This window comes from Mandrillus leucophaeus, unplaced genomic scaffold (genome assembly GCF_000951045.1).
Source record: "Mandrillus leucophaeus isolate KB7577 unplaced genomic scaffold, Mleu.le_1.0 Scaffold987, whole genome shotgun sequence".
NCBI classification, from domain to species: Eukaryota; Metazoa; Chordata; class Mammalia; order Primates; family Cercopithecidae; genus Mandrillus; species Mandrillus leucophaeus.
In genome coordinates, this window is record NW_012110774.1 from 685,018 (window position 1) to 699,500 (window position 14,483).

General features: G+C 42.7%; 1 protein-coding gene across 1 annotated transcript in view; it reads left to right on the forward strand.

The window, feature by feature from the left end:
- LECT1 (leukocyte cell derived chemotaxin 1) overlaps window positions 1-14,483 on the forward strand; it is a 38,010-nt gene that overhangs the window by 4,853 nt on the left and 18,674 nt on the right. The window contains exons 2-4 of the mRNA XM_011971114.1: window positions 1,014-1,107; window positions 1,719-1,916; window positions 10,537-10,650. Coding sequence (XP_011826504.1) covers window positions 1,014-1,107; window positions 1,719-1,916; window positions 10,537-10,650 — 406 coding nt within the window. The remainder of the gene's footprint in view (window positions 1-1,013; window positions 1,108-1,718; window positions 1,917-10,536; window positions 10,651-14,483) is intronic.

Genomic DNA, 14,483 nt, shown 5'->3' on the forward strand with positions numbered 1-14,483 from the left:
GCTGTGCTCTAGCTCCACTAAATCAGAACCCCTAGGAGTGGTTCTTGTGATCAGGGAAGCCTAGGAGACAGTAAATTGCAGACATCTAAGTTCCTCCGAAAGAGACAGGGAAGGAGGGGCGATGAGGGATGGTTGAGCTGAAACAGGACACTGGTATTTTCTGTCCTGCTGAATGAATGCTGTTCCTAAAAGGGTGCTGGATAGCAAAGCCATTTCTGTATCTCTGCTGATAATAAAATAGTGCACCGTGGGTCTTGTAATAATGAGTCTTCTGCAAGAAATAGATCCAACAGTAACAGATCCTTTTTCCAGTGTTTGTGCACGTAGCAGTCACTTTTCATAGTGAGGAAGAAAAATCAGACTTGAATTGGATGTGAGCTATTTGCAGTTTTGACTGGCTGACCTGACATTAAGTAGCAACAGTTTTTCATCAGTTCTCACTCCTCCCCTTTAAGGATTTATATATATGTGTACATATACATCTACAATTTATATATAAGATATGTAATGTATCATATGTAAGATATATAGATATACATCCACATGCATCTAAATCCAAAAAACAAACCCACCTCCTAGCCCTGACACACAGAAAGGTCTACCAGGACAGCAGCACACCGAGCAGGAGCAGCATCTGAGTTATTTTGAAACCAGTGCAGTAATCAGGTGTCTGAGCCCTTTGGGTCGGCTAATTAGTGGCAAACTTAAAAAAAAAAATGTTTTAAGTGTTGAAATTTGTCTTTCTAACAAAATGTTACTCAGAAATGCAACACATAAGACAGAAAAAGCAGAGCCACTCTGGTTAGACTGTGGATGGACAGGAGAGAACAGAGTGCTACGGTGCCATCCTCACCTCTAGGTCATGCCCATGAGATCCCAACAGTTCTAAGTACACGGATGAAAGCCACCTATGAGGTCCAACTTCATTCTACACTCGCGGCAACTCACAAGATCCAGAGATGAGTGGTGTGGCCACCTGTTTTCCTGATTCCTGGACCGGTGCTGTTCTGCAGTGCCAGGTCCCTTCCCCTCTTCCACACACCCCACACATCTCATAACAAAATGCCCTACAGCACCATGGGCCTGCCCCATAGAGTCGTTCAGGGAGTACTACTGTTTTGAACTGAAACAAACGTGCACATTGGCCTTCCTCTCCACACATGCTGCTCTATATCAAGCGTGCCCTGGTCCTGTCTGCAGTCCTTTTCATATACCTAATACCTTATACCATATGCCTAAGGCACTCCATGCCTAATCTTGACCAAAGGATGAAAACAACTTGTGAAATTGAGGTGCCACTGCAGACGTATTCAGCTGGGAGTCCAATTAACCTTCTGCCTCCTCAATTTCCATTTATCCATCAATAGTTCTCAACCCAGTTGCATAATAGAGTTGAGCTTTAGAATAAGAAAGACCTATGCCCACGCGCCCTCCCCACAGCTTCTGATTTGATTTGTCCAGGGTGAAACCCAGGCATGGTACCCAGAGAGTCTACCCAGATGCTTCTAAAGTACAGCCAGCATTGCAAATTACTGAGCTACTGGAATAGGTGTCAGAGACAACCAAAGGTTTTACTCATAAGGTGTTTTTAAGGAAATCATTGCATTAACTGATTGCTGTATGAATGAAGTCTTCGTATATAAATGTATTATTATTAAGGACTATCCCAAGTATCTCTGAAACATTTGGACGCTACCTCATACACTGCCGTTCTAAAGATAAGCCCTGAATTGCTCAAAAAAGAAAACATCACTAACTCTTATGCTCACTTTCAGATTTACAATGTCCATTACACCATGAGTATCAATGGGAAATTACAAGATGGGTCAATGGAAATAGACGCTGGGAACAACTTGGAGACCTTTAAAATGGGAAGTGGAGCTGAAGAAGCAATTGAAGTTAATGATTTCCAGAATGTAAGTATATTTCATGCATTTACAGAGTTTAACCAGGCAAGCCTGGGGGACTTTTCTAATTCATGGAGAAGCAGCATTTCTCACACACATCCAAACGGTAACTGTTCTTTATAGCAGCTGTAATGCCACTAATCCACATACGTCATATAGCATATTCTCTTTGAGAAAGGACCAAACTTTGTCCTTCATATTTGCGAAAGAAAAAACAACACTTCAGTTGTAAAATACCAAAAACAAAAAGAACCACCTTCATTGAATTCGTGTACATAAGGATTTAGCTGTTTTGAAAAAATTTTTTTACTTCTAGGAAATTAAAGGTATTTCCTGGAAATCAAAATAAAACTTGATTTTTAAATGTGGGAAAAAAAAAAAAACCATAGCACTGAAAAGAACAAGTTCTTCTTAGAATTATATAAAGTCTTGGCAGAAAGACTTGAAGGAGCTACTTCTTTTCAAGCGAATTTCTGTAACATGATGAATGAAATGCTCAAAACTATCCAAGAATGTTGTGAGATTTGAAATTTAAATTTCTGAAGTAGAGGGAAATTTTAATGACCTAATAATCTCATCAGCAACAAGTGGGATCTATTTACATACTTTTCTCAATTCCGATTTCCTATTTAATCCGGAAAATTACCATGAGCAAATTCTCCTATTATAGCATATGTTTTCTGACCATAGCATATTAGAGATAAAACATGCACACCTCCTTTGAAGAGGAGAGACTATTTTGTTTTGATTTTTTAACAAAAATTTCATTTACAGGCAATTTGAGACATTAAGCTGTGCAGCAATGTTTCAGTGTACATCTGCAAACCAAAGTGTCACTCCAGGCCGAATTTCCTGTTGGTCAACATAAATTTTTTTTTTTTTTTTTTTTTTTGAGATGGAGTCTCGCTGTGTTGCCCAGGCTGGAGTGCAGTGGCGGGATCTCGGCTCACTGCAAGCTCCACCTCAAGGGTTCACGGCATTCTCCTGCCTCAGCCTTCTGAGTAGCTGGGACTACAGGCGCCTGGCACCACGCCCTGCTAATTTTTTTGTATGTTTAGTAGAGACGGGGTTTCACCGTGTTAGCCAGAATGGTCTCGATCTCCTGACTTCGTGATCTGCCCGCCTTGACCTCTCAAAGTGCTGGGATTACAGGCGTGAGCCACCGCGCCTGGCCTGGCCTGGCCTGGCCAACATATATATTTTATGCCCTTTCATGTTTTACGATGAGGAAGAGGCATTACTATTTGTGTTCTCCTGTTAAATCTGCAGATGGAGTAGGTGAAACTTCATAATGAAAAAAGACTCTTGAAAATAATGTCTCTTCTGATAGTTTATTGGTCCACAAACACCTCATCGACCCATCTTCCTCTGATTGATGAGAAAAGCTAAAGATGCTTTTCATTTGAGTGAAAGCACTCCTCTTGTTGGTACCAAAATATACCTCATAAGTCCATTTGAACACCCAACAGATGCTAACATTAGAGCTGCTGTGATGTTAGATATTATTTGATCATGACAAGGACTGACTGACTATGTTCAGAATGATCTCTGCCCTGGGGACAGCCTCTGCAGCTCTGTATGTGCCCAGCTGCACTTTGTTTAGTCATAGCTTTGCAAATGATTCTGGTCAATGCACACGTATAATTTCTCTGCACTTATTAAAGGCTTTTACTGCAAGACACAGGATAGGGTAAAATCATTTTTTCTTTGTACTACTCAATATAAACTAATAAAATGTGACTCCCCAACACACATTATTCAATCCAAAAATTGAATACCCGTGGTATGCCACAATATTAAGATATGCAAAGGTAGCTACAGAGATGAATAAGAAAAGATTCATCTTTCTTGAGATGTTCATGTATCAAAAATATTCTTTTAACATATTTTAATCCCAAACCTGTATTTCTGTTTTATAATCCTTTGGTTCTTTTCTAATAATGGTATCGATTGTGTTTTGTCCTTGTAGACCAACAGGGCCACAGATATTTTATAAACTGATCAATTCCCTTTGATAGCTTCCACATTTCTCTAAGTCAGAACTGGTGAGTAGAACATTTTTTTGATGGATAGAACCTGTTGTGGGTTTAAACAAGCCTGAACTTTTGAAAACACATGAATCAGTCACTATGGTACCTACGCTATTGCTTTCTCCTGTATTTTGAATCAACAGTCAAATTCAAGAAGCATTTATTGAGACATACTGTGTGCAAGGGATGGTGCTAAGCAGGGGGAATGCAAAAATGATTGACCCTTCCCTCAAGGACCCTTCAGTTCAGTCCAGGAGGCAGACACACACACAGAAACAGCTTCAGGTTCGCCTGGAAAATGTGTTCCAATGGGCTATGAACAGAGAGGAAACATCCTTGCTGAAAAGGGGACTGGAGCAGGTCTTACAGAGGTGGTGATGGCCAAATCAGGTCCTGAAGAATGATTAGGATTTCAACCGTCAGACAGGTAGGGGAAGGCTCTCCAGGCCCAGGGAAAAATAGTGAACACGAATGTGCAGGCTTGTTCCAGGGTTCTAATTCTAAGTAGCCCAGTTCAGCCCAGCTTGGGGAAGGAAAGAAGATGGGGATACAGGTGGGGCTAGATCATAAGAGGTTTTGAATTGTAAATGAACAGTCTCCCCGGTTCATCCAGGACCCCACCAAGATTTTAGTAGAACCCAGTGGGAAAAAACAACCCCCAGGGAAGGATAGCACTGAAAAAAGTGCTCCAGGCTCTCCACCCTGAGAGATAGAAAAGCCAAGTTCATTCAAGCTGTGTGAGTTACATTCCAGTTATACTCTCACAAACACCAGCGCTGTGCTTTAAGCCAACACCCTTAGACTGAATGCCCCATTTATATAACAGAAAGCCTTAGAAATTGAAAGAAAAAACTGATGAGTATATGGGTGTTCACTGTATAATTCTTTTAATTTTGTGAATATTTGAAATTTTTTACTTAAAAAGCTAGAGAAAGTAAAGACAGCATAACCTATCAATTCAGCCTCCAACTACAAGGTAAAGGAAAAAGAAAATGAAACTAATTTATATTAAAAATATGGACTTCATATGTAAATGTTCAGCCAGATGCACTAAAAGACATAAAGTCAAATACTTATAGTATAGTAGTAGTTGAATGACTGTCAGTGCCACAGCCCAAAATGCAGACAGACACAAGTGTGTGTTGGCAATTTAAATGCTATGTAATTTTCTCAAACAGTGAAGAAAAGCACTGTTTTCTCTCCATTTCACAGTAATTGCATTCCTAGGAAATTTGTTGTACATTAAGACTATGCCAAAAATTACTTTGTGTATACATATAAAACAACATTGAGTGCTAGGCACTGATATTTACAAACAGGTTTTTTTTCCTCCAACCCAGGACAATTAGTTCTTCAGGACTGTCCCAGGCTCTGCAGGACCTGACGTCCCTGGGCCCTGTGCAGTAAAGGTCAGGAGTGCCCCCAATCTTTGTGACAACAAAAAACTCCTCAAAGGATTTCTAAAGTGCTGTCTTGGGGACAGGAACTCCTACCATCCTTGGGAACCTCTGGTTTAAGCCATAGAAGTAGATAGATGAGATACTTTAGAAAGAAAAAAACGTGCAGCCAAGGTAAGATTACCTCACTCTTTTGAAAAAAGAATGTTAGATTCTTGGACTCTTCACTCATCACCATTGCTAGCAAATTTCTTCATTACCACTAGCTTCTAAAGCCTGTTTGTTTGCAAAAACAGAAGGTTTGCTTGGCTTTCTTGTGCTTCTTTCAGTTCCCTCTACTTAATCTCTTAATATATCTGGCTGCTTGATGTGGAGTTTTAGCTAGACATGGTGGTAAATATGTGTGAATTCTTTCCCACACTTCCCACCCCATGGGGGTTTCAGTTCTCGCTGAGGTGTGTCGACTGTCAGAACCAACTTAATACCAGATTCCCATTCAGGGCTGTGAATCCTTCAGTAGAATCAGCTCTCCCCTTTGGGGATATCGTGACGGTTGTATAGCGTTCCCTCCACACATGTCACATTCAGGGGATGTGTCTGAAGTTAAGAGAAAATGTCACATAAGGAGAATCATCTCCCTCCCTGCCTTCTGTTTTTCAAACTATGAGTCCTAAATTTACATGCCAAATAAGAGCAGTGGCCCTACAGGAGGTAGCATAGAGAAAGCAGTTATTCTCCACGTGTATTCCTCAGGCTGCCAGTGGAGCATCACTGGAAGGCTTGTTAGAAATGCAGATTTTAGGCCCCACCCCAGACCTACTGAATGGGAAACTGGGGGTGGGGTAAAACACTGTTTAATTTAACAAGTCCTCCAAGTGATTTTTTTTTTTTTTTTTTTTTTTTGAGATGGAGTCTCGTTCTGTTGCCAGGCTGGAGTGCAGTGGTGCGATCTTGGCTTACTGCAACCTCCGCCTCCTGGGTTTAAGTGATTCTCCTGCCTCAGCCTTCCGAGTAGCTGGCACTACAGGTGCACGCCACTATGCCCAACTAATTTTTGTATTTTTAGTAGTGATGGGGTTTCACCTTGTTGGCCAGGATGGTCTCCATGTCTTGACCTCACGATCCTCCCGCCTCGGCCTCCCAAAGTGCTGGGATTACAGGCATGAGCCACTGCGCCCCGCCCAGGTGATTTTTTAATTTGCCTTTTTAAAATTGTTACATAATATTTTATATATTTATGGGTTATATGTGATATTTTGTTACACGAATAGAATGTGTAATGATAGGGTATTTGGTTTTCATTTCTATGTGTTGGGAACAAGTCCTCTCTTATAGCTGCTTTGAAACATATAATAATATACTGTTGCTAACTATAGTCATCCCACTCTGCTATTGAACATTAGAACTTACTTCTTCTATCTAACTGCATGTTTGTACCACCCATTAACCAACCTGTCTTCATTTCCCCAGCTCCACCCATATACCCTTCTCAGCCTCTGGTGTCTATCATTTTCTGCTTCCATGAGATCAACTTTTTTAGCTCCCACACAGGAGTAAGAACATGTGACATTTGTCTTTCTGTGCCATTTGTTTTTCATTTAACATAGTGACCTCCGGTTCCATCCATGTTACTGCAAATGACATGATTTCGTTCTTTTCTATGACCAAATAGTATTCCATTGTGGATATATAGATATATATACCAGTGATCCTTCTCCCTTCCAAGTAGCTGGAACTACAGGCACACACCACCACACTTGGCTAATTTTTAAATTTGTTTTGCAGAAATGGGGTCTCACCATGTTGCTCAGGCTGGTCACGAACTCCTGGGCTCAAGCAATCCTCCTGCCTCAGCCTCCCAAAGTGTTGGGATTAGAGGCATAAGACACTATGATTGGCCCTTTTTAAATCTTTTTTCTTTATTTTTGTCTGACTGGGTTATTTCAAAAGACTTGTCTTCAAGTTCTGAGATGCTTGAAATAGTCTATTGTTGAATCTTTTTTTTTTTTTTTTTTGAGACAGAGTCTGGCTCTCTTGCCCAGGCTAAAGTGCAGTGGCGCTGTTTCAACTCACTGCAACCTCCACCTCCTGAGTTCAAGCAATTCTCCTGCCTCAGCCTCTCGAGTAACTGGGATAATAGGCATGCACCACCATGGCCAGCTATTTTTTGTTTGTTTTTTTATTTTGTATTTTCAGGAGAGACAGGGTTTTGCCATGTTGGCCAGGCTGGTCTCGAACTCCTGGCCTCAGGTGATCCACCTACCTTGGTGGTGGGATTACAGGCGTGAGCTGGGATTACAGGCGTGAGCCACTGTGCCTGGCCTCTATTGTTGAATCTTTTAAGTGTATATTGTATTTAATTCAATGAATTCTTCAGTTCCATAATTTCTATTTGGTTCTTTTTTATAATATACATCTCCTTATTAAATTTCTCATTCATATTCATATTAAATTTCTCAATCCTAAATTTTCTGATTTGTCATGTTTTTCAGTATTCTCTTGTATCTCATGGAGCTTCTTTAATATCAATATTTAAATTTTTTTATGGGATTTAATAAATTTGTTTTTGATTGCGATCTGTTGCTAGAGAATTATTGTATTCCTCTGGAAGTGTCATATTTTATGGCTTTTTCATGCTTCCTGTGTCCTTGTGTTGATATCTGTGCATCTGATGTAATAGTTGCTTATTACAGTTTTTTAAATTTGCTTTCATGGGGTGGACTTTTGGTGTTGGGTAGGTAGGGCACTTAGGCTTTGATTCTGGGTGCATGCAGTAGTATACTCTCTGTATTTTTTTTTTTTTTTTTAGCTGTAAGCAGCATCAGTGGTGTCTGTGATTTTCCTTGGTGGCATAAGGTGTGGTTGTTAATGAAGACTTCTGAAGTTTTGCTGGGGACCCAGGGGATTTTTGATACAAGGGAAGGTTTGTGAACCACTGATAAAAAGAAACTTGGGTCCAAAGGTTATTGCAATCATGTTAAAAGCTTTGTTACCTTGAATACCTTTCCCTTTCATATGGTAGTCTTCAACCCTGGCATCAACCCTTTAAATTATAAACACCTGGGGAGTTTTTAAGACTACCATTACCTGGGCCCCAAAGCAAACCAATCAAATGGGAATCTCTGGGAAGGGGCACAGGCATCTGTGTTCTTAAACCCTCTCCAGTGAATTCAAGTGCAGTGAGAGCCAAGCCTCAGCAGTGAGCCTCGGAGTTCCTCCCCTTCTGTAAAGTGGGGATAATGCCCCTGTCTCTCTCTGAGTGAGCAGTAGTGCTGGGAGAAATAGGTGAAATGAGTTACATATGTATGCATGATTAATTAAGCCAAATAATAAAGAGCTTGAGGAAGAATGAGCCTTTTCTTCCGTGTTCTGCAGTCCTTTACTCACCAGCTTCTGTAGGACTCCTGGCTCTGGGACTGCATAAGGTAGAGCTATCCATGAATTCCCTCCAGCATGACTTACATTTAATTTTCTTCTTCATTGTAAAGGGCTGAATCTTGAGCCAGGATCCCTACATTTTAAGTGTTTTCTTCCCCCATTCCTTGTCACTGGACCTGGTACCATTTCTATATCATCCCAACACTTGCCTCAACTCAACAGAGGACTGATAAGGTTCAGATTTGTGCTAGTATCTCCATTATTATACCATAAAAATTGTAGGCCTTTAATATTATTTTAGGTTCACTACTCCTGAAACTAATAGCAGCAGGGGAGAGTAAACATTCTTGGGACAGAACGTCCTGTTACCCATCATGTCCTCTGTGGGTAGAACCGGGGCTGTGCTGTCAGCCAAGACTGGAGCTTTGAGGTTGATGTTTCCCTTGAGGCAGGTTTTAGGCAGACCAAGAGAAGATATTGTTTATATCTCTCAGGAGACAAAAAAAAAAAAAAAAAATTCGAGTCCTTGGGTAAGGTATAGAAGGAAAGTTCAGGACCAGGTGCTGTAAAAAGTTTTACTGTTTACTCTGGGCTCAGTAATTTAGGAAAATTCTGAATTCATAGAATTAATTAATTTGACCAACATCTTTCGAGAACCTTTGTGGGGTCACCAAAAAAGAAAACAAAAAAGATTCAAATACTGATCTCAAGAAGCTTATAACTAAGTAGGCTATGTATAGTTGAGTAATTATCCCAGTTGAGGAATGAAGAGGGGAGGACTTATGGGAAAGCAGAGGAAAGATAGCTGCTTAGGCTGAGATGTTCAGAGAAGGCTGCATGGAGAAGGTGGCATTTCATCTGAGCTTGTGAATATAGATGGAATAACTAACATACTCTGTCCTAGCTCAAATATCATCCCCTCACTGAGTCACCTCCCCTGAATATGCTGTCTAAATTACCACCTCATCATTCCTGTCTTATTTTTCATCATAACAGTTATTACCTGACTTTATCTCTGTTTTTGTTTGTTTGTTTTTGTTTTTTTGAGACAGAGACTTGTTCTGTCACCCAGGCTGGAGTGCAGTGGCTATCTTGGCTCTCTGCAATCTCTGCCTCCCAGGTTCAAGAGATTCTCCTGCCTCAGCCTCCCAAATAGCTGGGGTTACAGGAGCTCGCTACCACACCCCACTAATTTTTGTATTTTTACAGGGTTTCACCATGGTGACCAGGCTGGTCTCAAACTCCTGACCTCAGGTGATCTGCCCGCCTCGGCCTCCCAAAGTTCTGGTGGCATGAGCCACCGTGCCCGGCTGTTTTTGTTTTTTTGTTTTTTTGTTTTTGTTTTGAGACAGAGTCTGGCTCTGTCGCCCAGGCTGGAGTGCAGTGGCGCAATCTTGGCTCACTGCAAGCTCCGCCTCCCAGGTTCACGCCATTCTCCTGCCTCAGCCACCTGAGTAGCTGGGACTGCAGGCGCCCGCCACCTCGCCCAGCTAATTTTTTTTTTTTTTTTTTTTTTTTCATTTTTAGTAGAGACGGGGTTTCACCGTGTTAGCCAGGATGGTCTTGATCTCCTGACCTCGTGATCCACCTGCCTCAGCCTCCCAAAGTGCTGGGATTACAGGCTTGAGCCACCGCGCCCAGCTGCTCGGCTGTTTTTTATTATTGGTAAATAATGCTAAAAGGTAAGTTCCATCAGGACAGTTCCATCTCTTTTGTTCATCCCTATCCCCAGCACCCAGAACAGCATCTGGAACACAGTAGACACTCAATAAATGGAATAAATGAACAAATGGATAGATAGATGGATACACTTTTGTTTCACAGGGCATCACAGGAATTCGTTTTGCTGGAGGAGAGAAGTGCTACATTAAAGCGCAAGTGAAGGCTCGTATTCCTGAGGTGGGCGCCGTAACCAAACAGAGCATCTCCTCCGAACTGGTGGGTACCAACATGCCTGAGACAGTGAGACTGCTTGGCAAACATTGTTTGAAGGCACAACCCTTTCGGTTTTTATTTTTTGTTTTTATTTTTATTTTTATTGAGACAGAGTCTCACTCTGGAATGTAGTGGCGCTTTTGGCTCACTGCATCCGATTCGCCTGTCTCAGCTTTCCAAGTAGCTGGGACTACAGGCACGCCACCACGTCCAACTCACTTGTATTTTTAGTAGATACGGGCTTTCACCATGTTGGCCAGGCTCTTCCTGAACTCCTGGCCTCAAGTGATCTGCCCGCCTCAGCCTCCCAAAGTGCTGGGATTACAGGAGTGAGCCACCGCGCCCAGCCTAAAGGTACAACCCTTTTGGTTTCTAGTATCTGGATAGGTTCATGACTAGATCGTAAATTCTATTTCTTCTCTGCCAAAGGAATTGAAACTGTTTTTGTCCTACTGGGGTCAAGGGATTCTTCTCACATGATATAGCATATTTAAACGTTTTGGGAAGCCACATTTTAAAGTGCATAAAGGGGCTGGGTGCTCATATGGCCTTATTTGCCTGCGGTTAGGGAACTATCTGGTCTGTGGTTAAGACTCCACAATAGAGGCAGGCATGGTGGCTCACGCTGGTAATCCCAGCACTTTGGGAGGCTGAGGTTGGCAGTTCATCTGAGGCCAGGAATTTGAGACAAGCCTTGACAACACAGCAAAACCCTGTCTCTACTAAAAACACAAAAAATTAGCTGGCCGTGGTGGTGCGTGCCTATAGTCCCAGCTACTCAGGAGGCAGAGGTGGGAGGATCACTTGAGCCCAGGAGATTGAGGCTGCAGGGAGCTAAGATTGCACCACTGTACTCCAGGCTGGGTGTCAGAATGAGACCCTATCTCCCCAAAAAAAAACAAAAACACACAAAAAACAAAAAACAAACAAAAAAAACCCAAAAGAGACTCCACAATAAAGACAAAGGACTCCACAAGGTAGAGTCTTCATTAAAGGGACCCACAATAGCGAATCACACAGCCTCCACTGGAAAGCAGCCACAGGGCACTCATCCCCCATCCCAATGCCAGCCAGCTTCACTGAGGGTAGTTCTAATTGTTTTGCCCTACATTAAGCTGAGATAGCTCCTCCTACAACTTCTTCCCACTGGTTCAGGTTCAGCCCATTGAAGCTACACAACATATATCCAATTCCTTTTCTATGTGTCAAACCTGTGAGGTTTTAAAACATGTTTCTTTCATTTATTATTAATAACTTGCCTTTGAGCTTGATTTTTTTAAAAATTTACTTTAGGAATTGCATACAGTGTTCTAAAGACACATTTAACAATAATACCTTTCTTTTAATAGTGGTTTAGGGCTTACAAAGTGGTCCCATTGATTATTGTCTTTTATTTGAGTTGTGGCAGGAAAGGGTGGAGAGAAAATGGGCTTTGAAGTCAGAAAGACGTGGATTTACATCCCAGCTCTCATACTCCCTATGGATATTGTCATCTGCAAGCTGGGGGTATGCACACAGTACCCATGGCCCTGAATCTACCTGATGGTTGACAGATGGCTGCTGCTCATTGTTAATTTTATTATGATCATCTTTGATCCTCCCAGTATCCCTGAGAGGAGGTAAAGCAAGTATCAGCTCCCTCAAGGCAAAAGAGGAAAACTATGGGTAAGCAAAGGTGCCTGGAAACTGCCTGATTGTTTGCCCCCATAGGAGCAGCTGCAGGCGGTGTCTCAAAACAGAACAAAACAAAAGCTAAAAAACAAACCTGTGAGTTTGTAAAGCTGGCTACCATTCCTCTGTTTTCTCTTTTCTACTGTTTCCCATCCATCCTGTGAGATGTATTCCAGACCTTCCTTGCTCTGGTCACTCTCTCCTGATGGTGTTCCAGCTGGTTCCTTATGAGCTGTGCTGTTCAGAATCAAAGGCCATCTTCTCGGTGCGAATATGTTATACTAAGTATAAAAATGGGACCAAGACCTCCTTTGTTCAGACCCTTGAACTTCTCTTATTGCATTACCATTTTTTATAGTCATATCCCTCAGTTTCTGTCATGAAGACTTCAGTGAACTATAATCCTTGCCATTTTCCCTATAAATGGACCCAGAACTTGTTCTCTCCTGCCTTCTACAAGGACCAATTCCCCAACAATGGCTGACCCAGATTTAATCATAAGTTTGCAGTATATTTTCTGGGTTTTTAAATATATTTTTCCCTGATTTTTTTTAAAAAAATACTTTGTTACTGTAGGAAATTTGAGAGATACATAAAAGTATATATACAGATGGCCAAATAGGAACAGCTCCAGTCTGCAGCTTCTAGCATGATCAACACAGAAGGTGGGTGACTTCTGCATTTCCAACTGAGGTACCTGGCTCATCTCACTGGGAGTGGTTAGACAGTGGGTGCAGCCCACAGAGGGCAAGGCAAAGCAGGGTGGGGCATTACCTCACCCAGGAAGCTCAAGGGGTTGGGGAACTAACTCCTTCCCCTAGCCAAGGGAAGTTGTGAGGGACCATGCCATGAGGAACAGTGCCTTCCGGCCCAGATACTATGCTTTTCCCATGCTCTTTGCAACCTGCAGACCAGGAGATTCCCTTGGGTGCCTACACCACCAGGGCCCTGGGTTTCAACTGGGTGGCCATTTGGGAAGATACCAAGCTAGCTGCAGGAGTTTTTCTTCATACCCCTGTGGGGCCAGGAACGCCAGCATGACAGAGCCATTCACTCCCCTGGAAAGGGGGCTGAAGCCAGGGAGCCAAGTGGTCTACCTCAGTGGATCCCACCCCCATGGAGCCTAGCAAGCTTAGATCCACTGGCTTGAAATTCTTGCTGCCAGCACAGCAGTCTGAAGTCGACCTGGGACACTTGAGCTTGGTGGGAGGAGGGGCGTCCACCATTACTGAGGCTTGAGTAGGCGGTTTTCCCCTCACAGTGTAAACAAAGCCGCCAGAAAGTTCAAACTGGGCGGAGCACACTGCAGCTTTTCAAAGCCGCTGTAGCCAGACTGCCTCTCTAGATTCCTCCTCTCCCGGCAGGGCATCTCTGAAAGAAAGGCAGAAGCTCCAGTCAGGGGCTTATAGATAAAACTCCCATCTCCCTAGGACAGAGCACCTGGGGGAAGGGGCAGCTATGGGCACAGCTTCAGCAGACTTAAACGTTCCTGCCTGCTGGCTCTGAAGAGAGCAGTGGATCTCCGAGCACAGCACTCAAGCTTCGCTAAGGGACAGACTGCCTCCTCAAGTGGGTCCCTGATCCCCCATGCCTCCTGACTGGGAGACACCTCCCAGCAGGGATTGACAGACACTTGATACAGGAGAGCTCTGGCTGGCATCTGGTGGGTGCCCCTCTGGGACAAAGCTTTCAGAGGAAGGAACAGGCAGGAATTTTTGCTGTTCTGCAGCCTCTGCTGGTGATACCCAGGCATACAGTGTCTGGAGTGGACCTCAGCAAACTCTAGCAGACCTGCAGCAGAGGGGCTTGACTGTTAGAAGGAAAACTAACAAACAGAAAGGAATAGCATCAACATCACCAAAAAGGATATTCACACAGAAACCCCATCCGAAGGTCACCAACATCAAGGAAAAACCAGTGCCAAAAGGCTGAAAATTCCAAAAACTAGAATGCCTCTTCTCCTCCAAAGGATCACAACTCCTCGCCAGCAAGGGAACAAATCTGGACAGAGAATGAGTTTGACGAATTGACAGAAGTAGGCTTCAGAAGGTGGGTAATAACAAACTCCTCTGAGCTAAAGGAGCATGTTCTAACCCAATGTAAGGAAGCCAAGAACCTTGAAAAAAGGTTAGAGGAATTGCTAACTAGAATAACCAGTTTAGAGA